At 44.6% G+C, this 18,485-nt stretch overlaps 1 protein-coding gene across 1 annotated transcript; it reads left to right on the forward strand.

Moving 5' to 3' along the window:
- The first annotated feature begins 776 nt into the window (after positions 1–776).
- Positions 777–13,736, forward strand: LOC106592962 (pancreatic secretory granule membrane major glycoprotein GP2). Its single transcript, XM_014184316.2, has 10 exons — positions 777–933; positions 1,252–1,361; positions 3,252–3,902; positions 4,200–4,388; positions 4,779–4,984; positions 9,564–9,715; positions 10,856–11,101; positions 11,325–11,484; positions 12,987–13,062; positions 13,238–13,736. The coding sequence occupies exons 2-10, from the start codon at positions 1,295–1,297 to the stop codon at positions 13,255–13,257; spliced, it is 1,767 nt and encodes a 588-aa protein (XP_014039791.1). The 5' UTR covers positions 777–933; positions 1,252–1,294; the 3' UTR covers positions 13,258–13,736.
- The last annotated feature ends 4,749 nt before the right edge of the window (positions 13,737–18,485 follow it).

Genomic DNA, 18,485 nt, shown 5'->3' on the forward strand with positions numbered 1-18,485 from the left:
AGCAGTGTTATCTGTGGTAATCCATGTTTCCGTCAGCGCCAGGAAGTCTAGGGACTGGAGGGTAGCATAGGCTGAGATGAACTCAGCCTTGTTGGCTGCAGACCGGCAGTTCCAGAGGCTGCCGGAGACCTGGAACTCCACGTGGGTCGTGCGCGCTGGGACCACCAGGTTAGAGTGGCAACGGCCACGCGGTGTGAAGCGTTTGTATGGCCTGTGCAGAGAGGAGAGAACAGGGATAGACAGACACATAGTTGACAAGCTACAGAAGTGTTGTTTCTTGTATTATTGTCTCCTGTGTCTTTAGAGAACTGTTTCACTTTGATATCCTTTTTCTTCTGTCCTGATTTTCTCTTTCTTTTCTTCTGTTAACTAGATATTCTTTGTTGTTCTTCGTTAGCTAGCTAGCTTCTTCCAAAAGAGTCCCTAGCAACTGCTTAGCAACTGGTAAACAATTCAGCTTGCTAAGATAACTACAATTTTATGAAAAATAGTTATTTTCAAAAGCCTATCTTCTTTGTTTGTTGCTTGTTTTTTCTCCTATTCAGTCTTGCAGTTTTCTTTTGCTTTTTTCCGATGTACTTCACTCTAAAAACCATGTAAATTTCAATATTTGTAGGAGCTCATTTTTCAGCTGCTGCTGCTCAAATTGGAGTTCCGGAACGTTGTCACTGAACCTCTTCCAGACCCATTGTTAGCCTGAAATCCAGTCAGTTTCTAACGACATTTCACTCCTTGTACTATGTGTCATTGCCAAACTGTTTATCATGACAAGGAGTGGCAAGGAGTGGAATGAGAGCTGAACATACTGGGACCCAGGCTAAGGTATTGTCCCTGGGAATATTACACAATGTGTCCCATTTCCCCCACTCCCTGATAACCAGTGTATAAATGCCTAGCTTACAGGTGGGTTCCAGCAGTCAGCATCAACATTTGGTAAGTCAGTACTCCTCTCAGATCACTATTCATACTGTATGGTTAAACAAAGTTATTTTTGGTTTGGTGAAATTAATATATCTGAACAGATTAAGTTTGAAATGTTATAATACCTTCCAGAGAATGTCTGTGTCCATGCTTAATATCTATTATTGTATTTTATGTTTTGTACCATGGTTCTTTGCAGTCTTGTGACAGAAAATAAAATATATTTTTAATCACAATAGGATGACCTTGAATTTAAAAGTGACTGACTTTCCAGTAGATGTAAATTGTGGATAAAGTGTGGATGAATATAATAAGTGTATTTTCCTTCAGGTTGTGTTCCCTGTTTCTGCCCCTGTATAAGTAACTAGTGTTGATGAGGATGATCCTGATAGCTCTGCTGGTTCCTCTACTGGTTCTGTCCAGCGCTGGACATACCTCAGGTACACGCAAATATACTATATATTGCATTCGTAAAGTATTCAGACCCCTTGACTTTTACCACATTTTGTTACGTTACAGCCTCATTCTAAAATAGATTAAATTCATTTTTTCCTCATCAATCTACACACAATACCCCATAATGACAAAGTGAAAACAGGTTTTTAGAATTTGAATAAAAAACATGAATAACTTATTTACATAAGTATTCAGACCCTTTGCTTTGAGACTCAAAATTGAGCTCAGGTGCATCCTGTTTCCGTTGATCATCTTTGAGATGTTTCTACAGCTTTATTGGAGTCCACCTGTGGTAAATTCAATTGATTGGACATGATTTGGAAAGGCACACACCTGTCTATATAAGGTCCCACAGTTGACAGTGCATGTCAGAGCAAAAACCATGCCATGAGATCGAAGGAAATGTCAGTAGAAAACAGAGACAGGATTCTGTCGAGGCACAGATCTGGGGAAGGGTACAAAAAATTGAAAGTCGCCAAGAACACAGTGACCTCCATCATACTTATATGGAAAGAGTTTGGAATCACCAAGACTCTTCCTAGAGCTGAACGCCCGGCCAAACTGAGCAATCGGGGGAGAAGGGCCTTGGTCAGGGAGGTGACCAAGAACCCGATGGTCACTCTGACATAGCTCCAGAAGGACAACCATCTCTGTAGCACTCCACCAATCAGGTCTTTATGGTAGAGTGGCCAGATGGAAGCCACTCCTCAGTAAAAGGCACATGACAGCCCTCTTGCAGTTTGCCAAAAGGCACCTAAAGGAATATCTGTCACGACTTCTGCCGAAGTCTGCTCCTCTCCTTGTTCGGGCGGCGATCGACGTCACCGGCTTTCTAGCCATCGCCGCTACATTTTTCATATGTCCATTTCTTTTGTCTTGTTCCATACACACCTGGTTTTCATTCCCTAATCACACTGCATGTATTTAGTCCTCTGTTCCCCTCCATGTCTTTGTGTGATATTGTTTCATGTTATGTGGGTATTGCCACGCGCCAGACCTTTTGTTCATGTTCCGTGTTTTGGGCATGTTATTGTTGTTATGTGCTTTGGTTTTTGGAACAGAATTAAAGTGCGCCTGTTACTACACTCTACTCTCCAGCATGTGACTTTGCCTCCCACACAATTCTCTGGTCTGTTGAAACCAAGATTGAACTCTTTGGCCTGAATGCCAAGCGTCACGTCTGGAGAAAACCTGGCACCAAACCCTACGGTGAAGCATGGTGGTTGCAGCATCATGTTGTGGGGATGTTTTCGGTGGCAGGGACTGAGAGACTAGTCAGGATCGAGGGAAAGATGAACGGAGAAAAGTACAGAGATGTCCTTGATGAAAACCTGCTCCAGAGTGCTCAGGACCTCAGACTGGGGCAAAGGTTCACCTTCCAACAGGACAACGATCCTAAGCACACAGCCAAGACAACGCAGGAGTAGCATCGGGACAAGTCTCTGAATGTCCTTAAGGGTAAAAAGTGGTTTAATCCATTTTAGAAGAAGGCTGTAACTTACCAGCATGTAGAACAGGTCAAGGGGTCTGAATACTTTCCGAATGCACTGTATATTTAATACATTAAAATATTTATGTATATTACATAATGAATACTATATATGATATAAACTATATAGCATTTGTTTATTTGATTTTGTATTGAGTGTCTTATTTTAGTTTAGCCATATCGAACTCTGACCAAAATATATTTGGTTAGAGTTGACAGTGTAGGGATACATGTATTATGTATTAAGTATTAACCCACCACACAATTGACTTTCTCTGCTCTTTAGTTGCAGAACCTAAAAATGGAGGCATCAAAACAATGCAGGTGTATCATGATACCTCAACCTAAAAAGACGATGAACCCATGTATTCCCAAATTCCCACAGGAACGATTGTCACCAGCTGCGAGGCGTGTCACGAACAAGCCGTCTGCCGCACCTCGCCCATGGCAGGTGACATCACATGCACCTGTAAGAAGGGCTTCTCCGGAGACGGCCTCATCTGCTTACCCAGCCACACCGCCACTGACGACCACCATGCCCCTCGCCGTGTCCGCCGCTCCTACACCACCTCCAACACCAACCTTGCCCATGTCCGGTTCAGCTGTGGCTTTTATGAGTGCGCTGATGGGGAGGACTGCATCACGGTCGACGGCATCCAGCAGTGCGCCAACCCCTGCAAGATCTACACGGTCCTGAACGACGCCTGGCGTTCCACCAACAACGACGTGGGCAACAAACACTGCGACCGCAATGTGAACTGGGACGGCTATTACCGCATGTTCATCGGCAACCAGAGCGTGTCCATGCCGGACAAGTGTGTGGATTCGTTCAAGTGCGGCACCCAGGCTCCCTTGTGGCTGGCGTTTCCTCCTCCCCAGCAGGTGGATGAGATTGTCCAGAGTGCAGTCTGCGCCAGCTTCAATGAGGACTGCTGCTGGGTGCAGTCTCAGCCCATCCACGTCAAGGCATGCCCTGGGAACTACTTTGTGTACAAGTTCGTCATGCCTCCTGGGTGCTACTTTGCCTATTGTGCATGTAAGGTTTCGCCCCCTGCTCTGCCAAGTTCTGAGTGGGGCTTGTTGTTGTTCCATCTTTTGAATTGAAGTTATGGTATTTCTTTTTTTAACTGTTTACTGCTTAGTCATTCACCAGCTGGTTATATAAACCATGATGTTCTTCTTATGGCCCTAGATATCAACAGTACTCAGCATATTCATCCATTCATATAGGCGTATTGTATGATTCTGGTGATACCAGCATGCTAGTTCTTTCAAAACATGAGCGATGAATGTTCCCTCATAACTGTGTCTCCTGTTTAACTCCTTGTTCCAGATGTGTCAGCTCTCACCACAACACCAAAACCAGTCACAACTACAGAAATACCACTAGAGAACAATCGCACCACAACAACAACGCAGTCACAGGTTGCCACGACTACGCCAAAAGCAATGTGTGGTACCTGCAGAGCAGGGGAGACCTGTGTGAACACCGATGGGGTCACATGGCGGTGTGAGAGGCCAGGTGAGTTCTCAGAAGACCCTGATTGAGGGACCTATGTACTGTAAACTCCTATAAATAAAGGTGCTATCTAGAACCTAAAAGGGTTCTTCGGCTGTCCCCATAAGAGAACCCTGTGAAGAACCCTTTTTTGGTGCCAGCTATAACCCTTTTGGTTCCAGGTAGAACCCTATTGGGTTCCAAGTAGTACGCCTTCCTGGAACCAAAAAGGGTTCTACCTGGAACCAAAAAGGGTTATCCTATGGGGACAGCCGAAGAACCCTTTTGGAACCCTTTTTTTCTAAGAGTGTATATGAGAATTTGTAATTCCTTCTTTTCATTTGAGGTTCTTGAATAACTTTTTTTCTGTTGTCTTTCTTTTCTCATGCCTCTCGCTCTCGTTCTCTCTTACAGATCAGCCTGTTTTGCTGCACCCAGAGGTGGTGTGTGGGCGGAGCCTGGTACAGGTGGGTCTCAACAGGAGTAACCTAGAGGCCGCTGGTCTGGACGCCACCACCGCTAACCTGGCCGACCCCCGGTGCAATGCTCACGAAGAGCGTGACGGCATGGTTTGGTACCAGGTGGAGCGCAAGGAGGGCGCCTGCGGAAACACTCTGGAGGTGAGAACAGACGCCGACCCGTTCACCCCGTTCCTCACCGAAACTTTCAAAAGAGAACTCTTGCTGTGAGACATTAGCCTGGATACCAGTCTCTTTAGCTAATATTTCACTCATTGCCAATCCTTGTCATTGCCAAAGACACTGGCCTTTTGGTAATCTTCAAATATGAACATTCCATTTATTGCATGTTTATCACCAGCCAATGTGATCACGTCACACCAGAGAAGCTCTCGCCATTCAAACTTCCCCCTCAGTTCATTGTGAACACAGTAGCCTGAAGACTATTTTATATCCAGTAAGAAAGAACAAGGTACTTCTTTTCTTATCTATATTTTTAGTTGCTAAAAGTAAGTGACCAAACTACTGTAGTTTGCTTCTTCTGGGTCATGCTTGGGCAACTGGTTCAAACGCTATGAGAGGAAAACAGAGAGGTTGGAAGAGATAGAGGCAAGGGGAGATGCATGAACTGCACAAGGATGGAACAGTGAATACAGATGTTTTATTTTTATGTTGAACTTTAACACGGAAGACATATTGAGGTCTACGTCTCTTTTTCAAATGCTGTGTAATACAACATAAATATACATACATATTGTCAGTATGTAGTTCAAGGAAGCAGGAGAGGTAGAGTCAAGCGCAGAAGACAGTAAATTCTTGAACACACTTTTAATCCGTATGCACAAAACAAGGAAAGTCCCAACACGGCAGGGCAGGACGCCAAACAGATACCAGGCTCCAAATCCTTATTAGACGTCCAAAAATAGGGACGCAGCCCATAAATACCTCTGCGATGATAAAACACAAACAACCACAGGCAGAGAAAAAAAACCACACGTTTCCTCAAGTTTCCCCAAACCTGACAAGGAACAATCACACACAAACACAGACATACCTCGCTAGACTAAATAACCCCCCCTACTAATAACTAAACCAAAACAGGTGCGTATCTACCTAGACCTAACCAACAGAAAGTGAAACAAAGGATCGATGGCAGCTAGTAGGCCGGCGACGACGACCGCCGAGCGCCGCCCGGTCGAGGAGGGGCGCCACCATCCGTCGGTGTCGTGACACATATACACTACCGTTCCAAAGTTTGGGGTCACTTAGAAATGTCTTTGTTTTTGAAAGAAAAGCACATTTCTGTCCATTAAAATAACATCAAACTGATCAGAAATACAGTGCAGACATTGTTAATGTTGTAAATTACTATTAAAGCTGGAAACGGCAGATATTGAATGGAATATCTACATAGGCGTACAGAGGCCCATTATCAGCAACCATCACTCCTGTGTTCCAATGGCACGTTGTGTTAGCTAATCCAAGTTTATCATTTTAAAAGGCCAATTGATCATTAGAAAACCCTTTTGCAATTATGTTAACACAGCTGAAAACTGTTGTTCTGTTTAAAGAAGCAATAAAACTGGCCAGTTGAGTATCTGGAGCATCAGCATTTGTGGGTTGAATTACAGGCTCAAAATGGGCAGAAACACAGAACTTTCTTCTGAAACTCGTCAGTCTATTCTTGTTCTGAGAAATGAACGCTATTCCATGCGAGAATTTGCCAAGAAACTGAAGATCTCGTACAACGCTGTGTACTACTCCCTTCACAGAACAGCGCAAACTGGCTCTAACCAGAATAGAAAGAGTAGTGGGAGTGCCCGGTGCACAACTGAGCAAGAGGACAAGTACATTAGAGTGTCTAGTTTGAGGCCTCACAAGTCCTAAACTGGCAGCTTCATTAAATAGTACCCGCAAAACACCAGTCTCAACATCAACAGTGAAGAGGCGACTCAGGCATGCTGGCCTTCTAGGCAGAGTTGCAAAGAAAAAGCCATATCTCAGACTGGCCAATAATAAGAAAAGATTAAGATGGGCAAAAGAACACAGACACTGGACAGAGGAACTCTGCCTAGAAGGCCAGCGTCCCAGAGTCGCCTCTTCACTGCTGACGTTGAGACTGATGATTTGCGGATACCATTTAATGAAGCTGCCAGTTTAGGACTTGAGTGGCGTCTGTTTCTCAAACTAGACGCCCTAATGTACTTGTACTCTTGCTACCATTCAAAAGTTTGGTGTCACTTAGAAATGTCCTTGTTTTCCGTGAAAGCATACATGAAGTTAAGTTGCAAAATGAATAGGAAATGCAGTTGAAATCGGAAGTTTACATACACTTAGGATAGAGTCATTAAAACTCATTTTTCAACCACACCACAAAATTATGGTTTTGGCAAGTCGGTTAGGACATCTACTTTGTGTATGACACAAGTAATTTTTCCAACAACTGTTTACACACAGATTATTTCACTTTTAATTAATTGTATCACTATTCCAGTGGGTCATACGTTTACATACACTAAGTTGACTGTGCCTTTAAACAGCTTGGAAAATTCCAGAAAATTATGTCATGGCTTTAGAAGCTTCTGACATCATTTGAGTCAATTGGAGGTGTACCTGTGGATGTATTTCAAGGCCTACCTTCAAAGTCAGGGCCTCTTTGCTTGACGTCATGGGAAAATCAAAAGAAATCAGCCAAGACCTCAGAAAAAAAATTGTAGACCTCCACAAGTCCGGTTCATCCTTGGGAGCAATTTCCAAATGCCTGAAGGTACCACGTTCATCTGTACAAACAATAGTATGCAAGTATAAACACCATGGGACCACACAGATGTCATACCGCTCAGGAAGGAGACGCGTTCTGTCTCCTAGAGATGAACGTACTTTGGTGCAAAAGGTGCAAATCAATCACAGAACAACAGCAAAGGACCTTGTGAAGATGCTGGAGGAAACAGAAACAAAAGTATCTATATCCACAGTAAAAACGAGTCCTATATTGACATATCCTAAAAGGCCGCTCAGCAAGGAAGAAGCCACTGCTCCAAAACGGCCATAAAATTGCCAGACTACGGTTTGCAACTGCACATGGGTACAAAAACCTACTTTTTGGAGAAATGTCCTTTGGTCTGATGAAACAAAAATAGAACTGTTTGGCCATAATGACCATCGTTATGTTTGCAGGATAAAGGGGGAGGCTTGCAAGCTGAAGAACACCATCCCAGCCGTGAAGCACAGGGGTGGCAGCATCATGTTGTGGGGGTACTTTGCTGCAGGAGGGACTGGTGCACTTCACAAAATAGATGGCATCATGAGGCAGGGAAATTATCTGGATATATTGAAGCAACATCTCAAGACATCAGTCAGGAAGTTAAAGCTTGGTTGCAAATGGGTCTTCCAAATGGACAATGACCCCAAGCATACTTCCAAAGTTGTGGCAAAATGGCTTAAGGACAACAAAGTCAAGGTATTGGAGTGGCCATCACAAAGCCCTGACCTCAATCCTATAGAACATTTGTGGGCAGAACTGAAAAAGTGTGTGCCAGCAAGGAGGCCTACAAACCTGACTCAGTTACACCAGCTCTGTCAGGATGAATGGGCCAAAATTCAGCCAATTTATTTTGAGAAGCTTGTGGAAGGCTTGCCGAAACGTTTGACCCAAGTGAAACAATTTAAAGGCAATGCTACCTAATACTAATTGAGTGTATGTAAACTTCTGACCCACTGCGAATGTGATGAAAGAAATAAAAGCTGAAATAAATCAATCTCTCTACTATTATTCTGACATTTCACATTCTTAAAATAAAGTGGTGATCCTAACTGACCTAAGACAGGGAATTTTACTTGGATTAAATGTCAGGAATTGTGAAAAACTGAGTTTAAATGTATTTGGCTTAGGTGTATGTAAACTTCTGACTTCAACTGTACATATTCTCATTCATCCCTTTACATTTGTGTGTGTAAGGCAGTCGTTGTGAATTTGTTAGATTACTTGTTAGATAATACTGTCTGAACTAGAAGCACCAGCATGTTGCTACACTCGCATTAACATCTGCTAACCATGTGACCAATAAAATTTGATTTGATATTATCTCATAGAACAAAATGTGTAAGATCTCCTAAGCCTGTGTCAACCTCAGACATTATTTTCAGCTTTTATTCCAAAACGGTAGTCTTTCCACATTAATATTTCCCTTAGGGATGGCTGAATGAACCAGAGGGAACTCATTTCCAGGTTTTAGGACTACAAGCTGGGGAGCTCCACTGACTTGAATGGAGACGCCCTTTCTATTCATTCTTATTTCGATGATTGACACTGCATTCTCACAAGATAATTACAGCAGCAGTTCGTAACAGCATTGTTTGTTGTTGTTCTTCAAATTCTTATTCTATATTGATTCTATATTGATTCTATATTGTGCCAAATTTGCGCTCACCCTATGTTCCGTAACTTTGTCATGGAAAATATTTATGTTTTTTCCAACTACCAATCAGCAACTGCGCCGTAAATACGACTGGACACTGAGCATTGAGATTGCCGAAAGCCAGTCTCTTCGGCAATGACAAGGAGTGGCAACAAGTGGAATTTTAGCTAAAGAGACCGGTACTCAGGCTAGAGAGACATGTTGCCATCAACAGAAAATGATGAACTGAAATACAATAGTCCAAGAATTGTATTAAAAAATGGGAACTGGTGAGAGGTCCTCTCCTAGCTTCTAATCTTCTTCCCTTTTCCCCCTTTCACCAGACAAACGGAACTGACGCCATCTTTTCCAACAGTTTATTCATCTACCACATTGACGACGTGTCCTTCAGCCGACCCGTGAGCGTACCTTTCTCCTGTGCCTACCCTCTGGAATCAGAGACCAGCCTGGATGTGGCCATCAAACCCTACCTGTCGTAAGTGGAGACGTTACGTTACAGTAAACAATGTAAAACATGGAGAATGTAACACAACAGGGGCACAAGTTTGACCAGTTTTATCATTGGAATGTGATACAATACGAGGCAACGGTGTACTTTAGGACCATGCGGATGCCTCCGAGTGGTTTGGTAGGCTGTTTATCCGACTGGATTTAAAAATGATAATAATTATGCCCCCCCCACTTCTACAACCAAACCCTGTAACATAACGTAACACAATGCAGGCTAACACGTGTCGGACTGTCAGTATTCTGTTAATGAATAGACAGTTATTACTCTAAACCTGTGGTTCTTGATGATCCTTCAGATAACTAGTTAAGAGTTTTGCACCTCCTCTGTCCACTCATCACAGTACTGGTTGTTCTGGTTGTTCCACCAAGATACGTAGCTGAAGCTGGCTGTGTAATAGTGTTAAAACTATAATAACAATAATAATAACAATAATAATAAGAATTTCTTATCTTGCCTATCTAAAGTGACTTTGGGTATCTTGAAAAGTGCTTCAAAAATAATTTACATTTTTTATTATTATTATAAATAATGATAATAACGATTCATTTTATTTAGCCTGTAAAGTGCATTTCTCACACCCAAGGCACTTTGTTTGTCCTTCAACATCTCTGACTGCATCTCTTATTAACTGATGGGTTCTGACTCCTAAACTTGAAATGTGGAGTACCATAGTCAGGTTTCTACACCAGAAGTTAATGGTTATCTGTAGGAGGAATGTATGTGGTGGAGGCAGTTAAGCTTGGAATGTATTGAGTAAAGGAAAGGCAATCACATGGTTGCAGGAACTGAAAAGAATGGAGAGATGTGGGTTAGTGAGGAATGGAGGTCAGGTCACGTCACTTTGGGAGAAGGAACAGTTTATTGCCTGCATCACTTAACTTCCTGCTTAGCAATAAACATGTCATGTTTAGAGGGAAGGAGGATGCTCCACCCAAACTGGGGTCTATATACTACCAATGGTGGAAACATGTCTTTGTCTTATGCTGCTGTATGACCCAGTGGGTGAATAAACTTGGTTTGAGCTTTCCTAAGTGTCCATTAGTTTTTTTACTCTGTTTATTTGGAATCTAACAAAACCAAATCTCCTATTTGCCCATTTGACAGGCTGAAGGATTCCAAAGTCAGTAAGGGCTCCAAAGTGGGCTCCAACATGACTCTGTACCACAGCGACAACTTCACAAAGGCTTACCCAGCGGGCGTAGTCACCTTGCCGGTGGGTTCCGTGCTGCACGTGGGTGTGTCCGTAGAGGAGTCCGAGACGGAGCGTTTTGTGGTCGTTCTGGAGGACTGCTATGCCACGCAATCCCCCGACCCTGAGGACATCATGCGATACTACATCATTCAGAACAAGTATGTGTGTCTTTGTTCATACTCAAGGAACGTATGGAGGAGGTTTTCCCAGACACAGATTATGTCTGGTCCTGGACTAACAACACTTTAAATGGAGCTTCTCCATTGAGAATGCTTTTTACTCCAGGACCAGGCTTAATCTGTGTCTGGGAAACCGAACCCTAATATTTGTGTATTTTGGTTGCGTTATCTAACCTAAACCCTGACCCTCCCTGTTTCCTAGATGTCCGACTGAATTCCGTCAGGTGAGGGTGGAGGAGAGTGGCTCGTCCCTCAGGGCTCGCTTCTCTGCTCTGCTGTTCCTGTACCAGGGGGACTACCGGGACGTATTCCTGCACTGCAGACTCAGCCTTTGTGACCAGAGGAGCTCCTCCTGCACTCCAGTGAGTCCTGCATCTTTCCCGCTGACTCATCCACTCTGTTTGTGGTCTCGCTCTGGTCTCACTCAGTCTGTGGTCTCTCATTTGTCTCACTCAGTTTGTGGTCTCTCTCTGGTCTCACTCAGTCTGTGGTCTCTCTCTGGTCTCACTCAGTCTGTGGTCTCTCTCTGGTCTCACTAATTTTGTGTGTTGTCTCTCCGACTCTCCTGAGGCTTTCTGGGCCCGTATCCACAAAGCGTCTCAGAGTAGGAGTGCTGATCTAGGGTCAGGTCCCAATCTGTCCATATATTCTTATTCATTATGACCTAAAATGTGAAACTGATCCTAGATCAGCACTACTACTCTGAGAGGCTTTGTGGATACAGGCCCTGGTCTCTCTGTCTCAGTGTCTCTCTAACTCCTTCTTGTCTCTCAGTGTCTGGTCTCTCTGACTCCTGACTCTCTCTATCTCAGTGTGTGGTCTCTCTGACTCCTGACTCTCTCTGTCTCAGTGTCTGGTCTCTCTGACTCTCCTGAGTCTCTCTGTCTCGTTCTCTGGTCTCTCTGACTCCTGACTCTCTTTATCCTGAGTCTCTCTGTCTCGTTCTCTGGTCTCTCTGTAGGGTCTCTCTGACTCTCTCTGGTCTCTCTGTTTCAGTGTCTGGACTCTCTGACTCCTCGTCTCAGTGTCTGGTCTCTTGTCTCTCTTTCCCAGTGTCTGGTCTCTCTGACTCCTTCTTGCCATTCTGTCTCAGTGTCTGGACTCTCTGACTTCTTCTCGTCTCTCTGTCCTCTCTGTCTCAGTGTCTGGTCTCTCTGACTCTCCGGTCTCTCTGACTCTCTCTGTCTCAGTGTCTGGTCTCTCTGACTCCTTCTGTCTCTCTGTCTCAGTGTCTGGTCTCTCTGACTCCTTCTCGTCTCTCTGTCTCAGTGTCTGGTCTCTCTGACTCTCTCTGGTCTCTCTGTCTCAGTGTCTGGTCTCTCTGACTCTCTCTCGTCTCTCTGTCTCAGTGTCTGGTCTCTCTGACTCCTTCTCGTCTCGCTGTCTCAGTGTCTGGTCTCTCTGACTCCTTCTCATCTCTCTGTCTCAGTGTCTGGTCTCTCTGACTCCTTATTGTCTCTCTGTCTCAGTGTCTGGTCTCTCTGACTCCTTCTTGTCTCTCTGTCTCAGTGTCTGGTCTCTCTGACTCCTTCTTGTCTCTCTGTCTCAGTGTCTGGTCTCTCTGACTCCTTCTTGTCTCTCTGTCTCAGTGTCTGGTCTCTCTGACTCTCTCTGGTCTCTCTGTTTCAGTGTCTGGTCTCTCTGACTCTCTCTCGTCTCTCTGTCTCAGTGTGTGGTCTCTCTGACTCTCCTGAGTCGCTCTGTCTCAGTGTCTGTTCTCTCTGACTCCTTCTCGTCTCTCTGTCTCAGTGTCTGGTCTCTCTGACTCTCTCTCGTCTCTCTGTCTGTGTCTGGTCTCTCTGACTCCTTCTCGTCTCTCTGTCTGTGTCTGGTCTCTCTGACTCCTTCTCGTCTCTTTTCTCAGGTTTGCGCCAAAAGGAAATACCGCTCTGTCACCCCCTCCGTTCCCCTCGAACCCCTCACCATCGGACCAATCACCTGTGAGTACAACCTCATAAGTTATCAATCAAAACCAATAATTTAATAGATGTCAATCAAACAAATTATGTTGATGTCAGTGATGGACGCTCAGGTAACTAACTAACTAACTAACTAACCTAACTAACTAACCAACTAAATAAATAAATGACTGTTATGTTTGTTTCTGACTTCCAGGGTCCCAAAATGAAGTTTGAACTTCATGAATCCCTGTCATGCTTCCTGCATCCTAAATAATGAATCCAGTTATAAATAATGATCTTTTAAGGCTATTTTTATATTTCTCGTATGGCTAGAATAATTAGTAAAATATTTATAATTGAACCAACACAAATTCATTGATTAACCTTTAACTAAGGCGTGAGGCCAGAAAGTGTATGTGCTGGCCACTAACGTTTGAAACGTGAAAATAAATAGACATATAGTTGGGATTATGGCAACACAAACATCTCCCTTTTCTAGTTTACTTCTATTTCAAATAAAATATTATTTAATCCTATTACTCTAAAATGCTTTGTATGTGCAGTAATTTAATATTGTTATTAAAGATGATACATGTATGTATCAATGTATTAATGTTCAAATAATGTACTGTGGATATAGTGTACTATTGCTCTAAAATACTTTAAATGTGCAGTAATTTAATAGTGTTAATAAAATATAAATGATAAATATATGTATAAATGTATTAATGTATGAATAATGCACTGGGCATGTAGTGTACTACTGCTATAGCTTAGTTCTTTCTCTTTGGGATCAGTCAAGACAATGATGAACCAGTAGGTGTCAGTATTACCACAGAAACACTGGTAGAAGTCTGCATCATCACCACACAACAACAGCAGACTTAGAAAGAGGAAATCCCAATGAATTACGTAATTCATTAATTAAAAGGAAAATCTCTTCATCCTCATTTTCATTATTGACAGCACATTGTCTACATATGTGAAAATGGCGCTTTTCTGAAATTTGTAGAAACAAATATAAAGTTAAAAAGTTCTACCCAATGACATCATCAAAAGTTAAAACGTGTTAAAAACATTTTTGTGTTCCAAAATGCGCACTTGTGTTCTGCATTCTCCCGTTCTTTCAAAGGTGATCTTCCAAGAACACTTGAGAGAGCAATCTGTTTAGTATGGAAGAACATAGATCGCTTAAAATCTGTTATATTTGAAATGTACTTCGACGTGACCTCTAACCTAAACAGGAAACTGCATCATCACGCAGCCGGCGTTAACAAAGCTAGTATTGATGCTAGGTATCTTTGAGCAACTAGCGCTAGCAATTCAGTGAACATCGAAGGTTACGTATGTAACCACGATTATATGAGCTATTGGATCACTCCAATATGGTATCCTTCCAGGTGGCAGGATACATTCCGAGTAAGAATTTCACATTAGTACCGTGTACCAGGTAGTGCTGCGACTGACCACCTTAAATAGCTGCCGCTGCACTACTTCCACCTCATGTCCTTTTCAAGGTGCTGTAGATCACCAACAAAAAGGTTTGGAGTAATCCAACAGCTCACATAAACGTGGTTACTTGAGTAACATTTGTTATGTACCAGTATATTGGATCACTCCAATATGGTATCACAATACCAGATTAATCGGTGAACTAGGTAAGTGCCAGACAGAGAGCAAAGTCCCATAGGACTGAGCTCAGGGCAGTCATAGTTGATATGTCCCCCACTCAGGGGATGCCCAACTGGCCAAGGCACAAATGTCATTGAGGGGAACTCCTCGGAGCAGTGACCACAATGTAGCTACTCCTCTAGCAGAATGCACCACTACAGCAGAGGTCAGAGGTCAGAGGCCCATGATGTAGCTACTCCTCTAGTAGAATGCACCGCTACAGCAGAGGTCAGAGGTCAGAGGCCCACGATGTAGCTACTCCTCTAGTAGAATGCACCACCACAGCAGAGGTCAGAGGTCAGAGGCCCATGATGTAGCTACTCCTCTAGTAGAATGCACCGCTACAGCAGAGGTCAGAGGTCAGAGGCCCACGATGTAGCTACTCTAGTAGAATGCACCGCCACAGCAGAGGTCAGAGGTCAGATGCCCACGATGTAGCTACTCCTCTAGTAGAATGCACCACCACAGCAGAGGTCAGAGGCCCACGATGTAGCTACTCCTCTAGTAGAATGCACCACCACAGCAGAGGTCAGAGGCCCACGATGTAGCTACTCCTCTAGTAGAATGCACTGCTACAGCAGAGGTCAGAGGTCAGAGGCCCACGATGTAGCTACTCCTCTAGTAGAATGCACCGCTACAGCAGAGGTCAGAGGCCCACGATGTAGCTACTCCTCTAGTAGAATGCACCGCTACAGCAGAGGTCAGAGGTCAGAGGCCCACGATGTAGCTACTCTAGTAGAATGCACCGCTACAGCAGAGGTCAGATGCCCACGATGTAGCTACTCCTCTAGTAGAATGCACCACCACAGCAGAGGTCAGAGGTCAGAGGCCCACGATGTAGCTACTCTAGTAGAATGCACCACTAGGAAGGTGGAGGCCGGCTGGCCTGCTGGTATGCTGTAGTAATAGTGTCCACAATCCAGTGCGAGAGTCTTTGTATCGATAGGCTCTGGCCCAGAACTCTCTCATCATAGCAAACGAATAGCCAATCAGTCTGTCATATTGCCTGTGTCTGTGTAATGTAAGTGGCCAAGGCACACTTTGGGAAACAAACACCCAGCTAACCCGCAGCCGTGGGAGGAGCATATACAGACAAATGTAAAGGCCGGTTCACGTCTGTTAAACAGGACCTTCAGCAAGAATGAGGGGTTAAGACGGAGGGTGACACTCCTCTTGTCTGGACCCGTTCTGAAACACATTCAGTGCTCACTGAAAAGGCATGTAGTTCACTCACCCTCTTAGTGGAGGTAATAGCCAACAGGAATGCCACCTTCATGGATAGGTGCTTCAAAGTCATCGACTCTAGGGGCTCGAGGTTGGCTTAGCAATCGCTGACAGCACCACATTAACGATCCAATTTGGCATCGTGCGGGCCATTGCTGGACACAGACATCGAACTTCCTTCATAATTTGGAGAGCAATGGGCAGCCACATATGGGTCCCTCTTGGCCTTCCTCATGGCATGCCTAGATATTCTAAATACACTCTCAATGTGGAGACCGCTCGGCCCGCATCAAGCAGTGACATATGGCTCTCAAACCAAGTACAGAATATGACCCACCACATTTGTTTTGATGCATTGGTGGAAGAAACCATGGCGCTCCGCAACATGTTCACCACATTGTCCTAAAGGCCTAGACTGGTCCACTAACGCCTTCAGAGGCTAAGCCTAAAGCTGGAGGTGGTGTTGGTCCAGATGCCACAGTGTCCCCCTAGCCTGAAGAGGAGGTCGGGCCTCAGGGGCAGGAAATGCTGTCCTACCAGGTAGGGCTGGAATTGGTGAAGAGCTAGGTGAACCACCCTGAGATCCAGCAAATTGCCAGCCGAGATGCTGCAGTAACAGTGTCCAACATGCAATGTGAGAGTCCGGTTGGATGGTCACTGGCCCAGAACTCTCTCACCAAAGTTAACGGAAACTCATAAAGCTTTCATGTTGCCTGCATCTAAGGTGCACCAATTTGTAAGTCGCTGAGGATAAGAGCGTCTGCTAAATGAGGGGGGGGGGGGAACTGCATATGGTCTGGGTAGCCATTTGACTAGATGTTCAGGAGTCTTACGACTTGGGGGTAGAAGCTGTATAGAAGCCTCTTGGTCCTAGACTTGGTGGCCGGAGAGAGAACAGTTTATGAGTAGGGTGGCTGGAGTCTTTGACAATTTTTCCTCTGACACTGCCTGGTATAGAGGTCCTGGATGGCAGGAAGCTTGGCCCCAGTGATGTACTGGGTCGTTCGCACTACAGTTGCCATACCAGGCAGTGATGCAAAAGGATGCTCTCGATGGTGCAGCTGTAGAACCTTTTGAGGATTTGAGGACCCATGCCAAATCTTTTTAATCTCCTGAAGGGGAATAGGTTTTGTCGTGCCCGTCTTGGTGTGCTTTGACAATGTTAGTTTGTTGGTGATGTGGACACCAAGGAACTTGAAGCTCTCAACCTGCTCCACTGCAGCCCCGTCGATGAGAATGGGGGCGTGCTCGGTCCTCTTTTTCCTGTAGTCCACAATCATCCCCTTTGTCTTGATCACATTGAGGGAGAGGTTGTTGTCCTGGTACCACACAGCCAGGTCTCTGACCTCCTCCCTATTGGCTGTCTCGTCGTTGTCGGTTATCATCTGCAAATTGAATGATGGTGTTGGAGTCGTGCCTGGCCGTGCAGTCATGAGTGAACAGGGAGTACAGGAGGGGACTGAGCACATATCCTTGAGGGGACCCTGTGTTGAGGATCAGCGTGGGGGATGTGTTGTTACCTACCCTTACCACCTGGGGGCGGCCCATCAGGAAGTCCAGGATCCAGTTGCAGAGGGAGGTGTTTAGTCCCAGGGTCCTTAGCTTTTTGATGAGCTTTGAGGGCACTATGGTGTTGAATGCTGAGTTTTAGTCAATAAACAGCATTCTCACATAGGTGTTCCTTTTGTCCAGTTGGGAAAGGGCAGTGTGGATTGCAATGGAGATTGCATCATCTGTGGATCTGTTGGGGCGGTATGCAAATTGTAGTGGGTGTAGAGTTTTTGGGATGATGGTGTTGATGTGAGCCATGACCAGCCTTTCAAAGCACTTCATGGCTACAGACTTGAGTGCTTCGGTTCGGTAGTCGTTTAGGCAGATTACCTTAGTGTTCTAATAGAGATGAGATGTGAGTTTCCAGGGATAAACAAGGATAGTTACTGTCTTAACTGTAAGTACAACAGAAAACGAGTAACCTCAGCTACACACTGTACAAGACCGCAGTGTAATACTGTAGCTGAAAAGTGAGTTTCCAAGGGAAACTAGGATAGTTACTGTCTTAACTGTAAACAGAAAACGAGCGAAACTTAGTCTTCAGATCTTTGCAGGGTAGGCTTAGCCTTCGGGTTCTGGTGGACAGACAAGTCACACGGAATACTAAGACAAACCCTCAGCGCCGCAATAATGGTAGACCAAACCGCGTATCGGCCAGGTTGGTACACTGTCACAAGTAATAAAAACAAGGACGAAACCCAAACGAGATGGCACAAGCTAAACCGAGTGGGGGGGACAGGAGAGCACCCAGGTGGAGAGGATAGATAGCTAGCTAGCTAGCTGCTCCAAGCTATTGAATAGCTGCAGGTATACATCTGCGTTTATGCACTCTAGAGCTCTTACTAAGCTAATCCTCTCTGGAATGAGCCGAGAAAAGGAAGGAGGTGGAAAAGTAATGCAGCAGCAGCTATTTAAAACCTCTTTTGGCAAGCGACCCACCTCGACAACATCCGGTGAAATTGCAGAGCGCCAAATTCAAATGACAGAAATAGTAATAATAAACATTCATGAAAATA

The sequence above is a fragment of the Salmo salar genome, chromosome ssa02 (assembly GCF_905237065.1).
Source record: "Salmo salar chromosome ssa02, Ssal_v3.1, whole genome shotgun sequence".
Classification (NCBI taxonomy): Eukaryota; Metazoa; Chordata; class Actinopteri; order Salmoniformes; family Salmonidae; genus Salmo; species Salmo salar.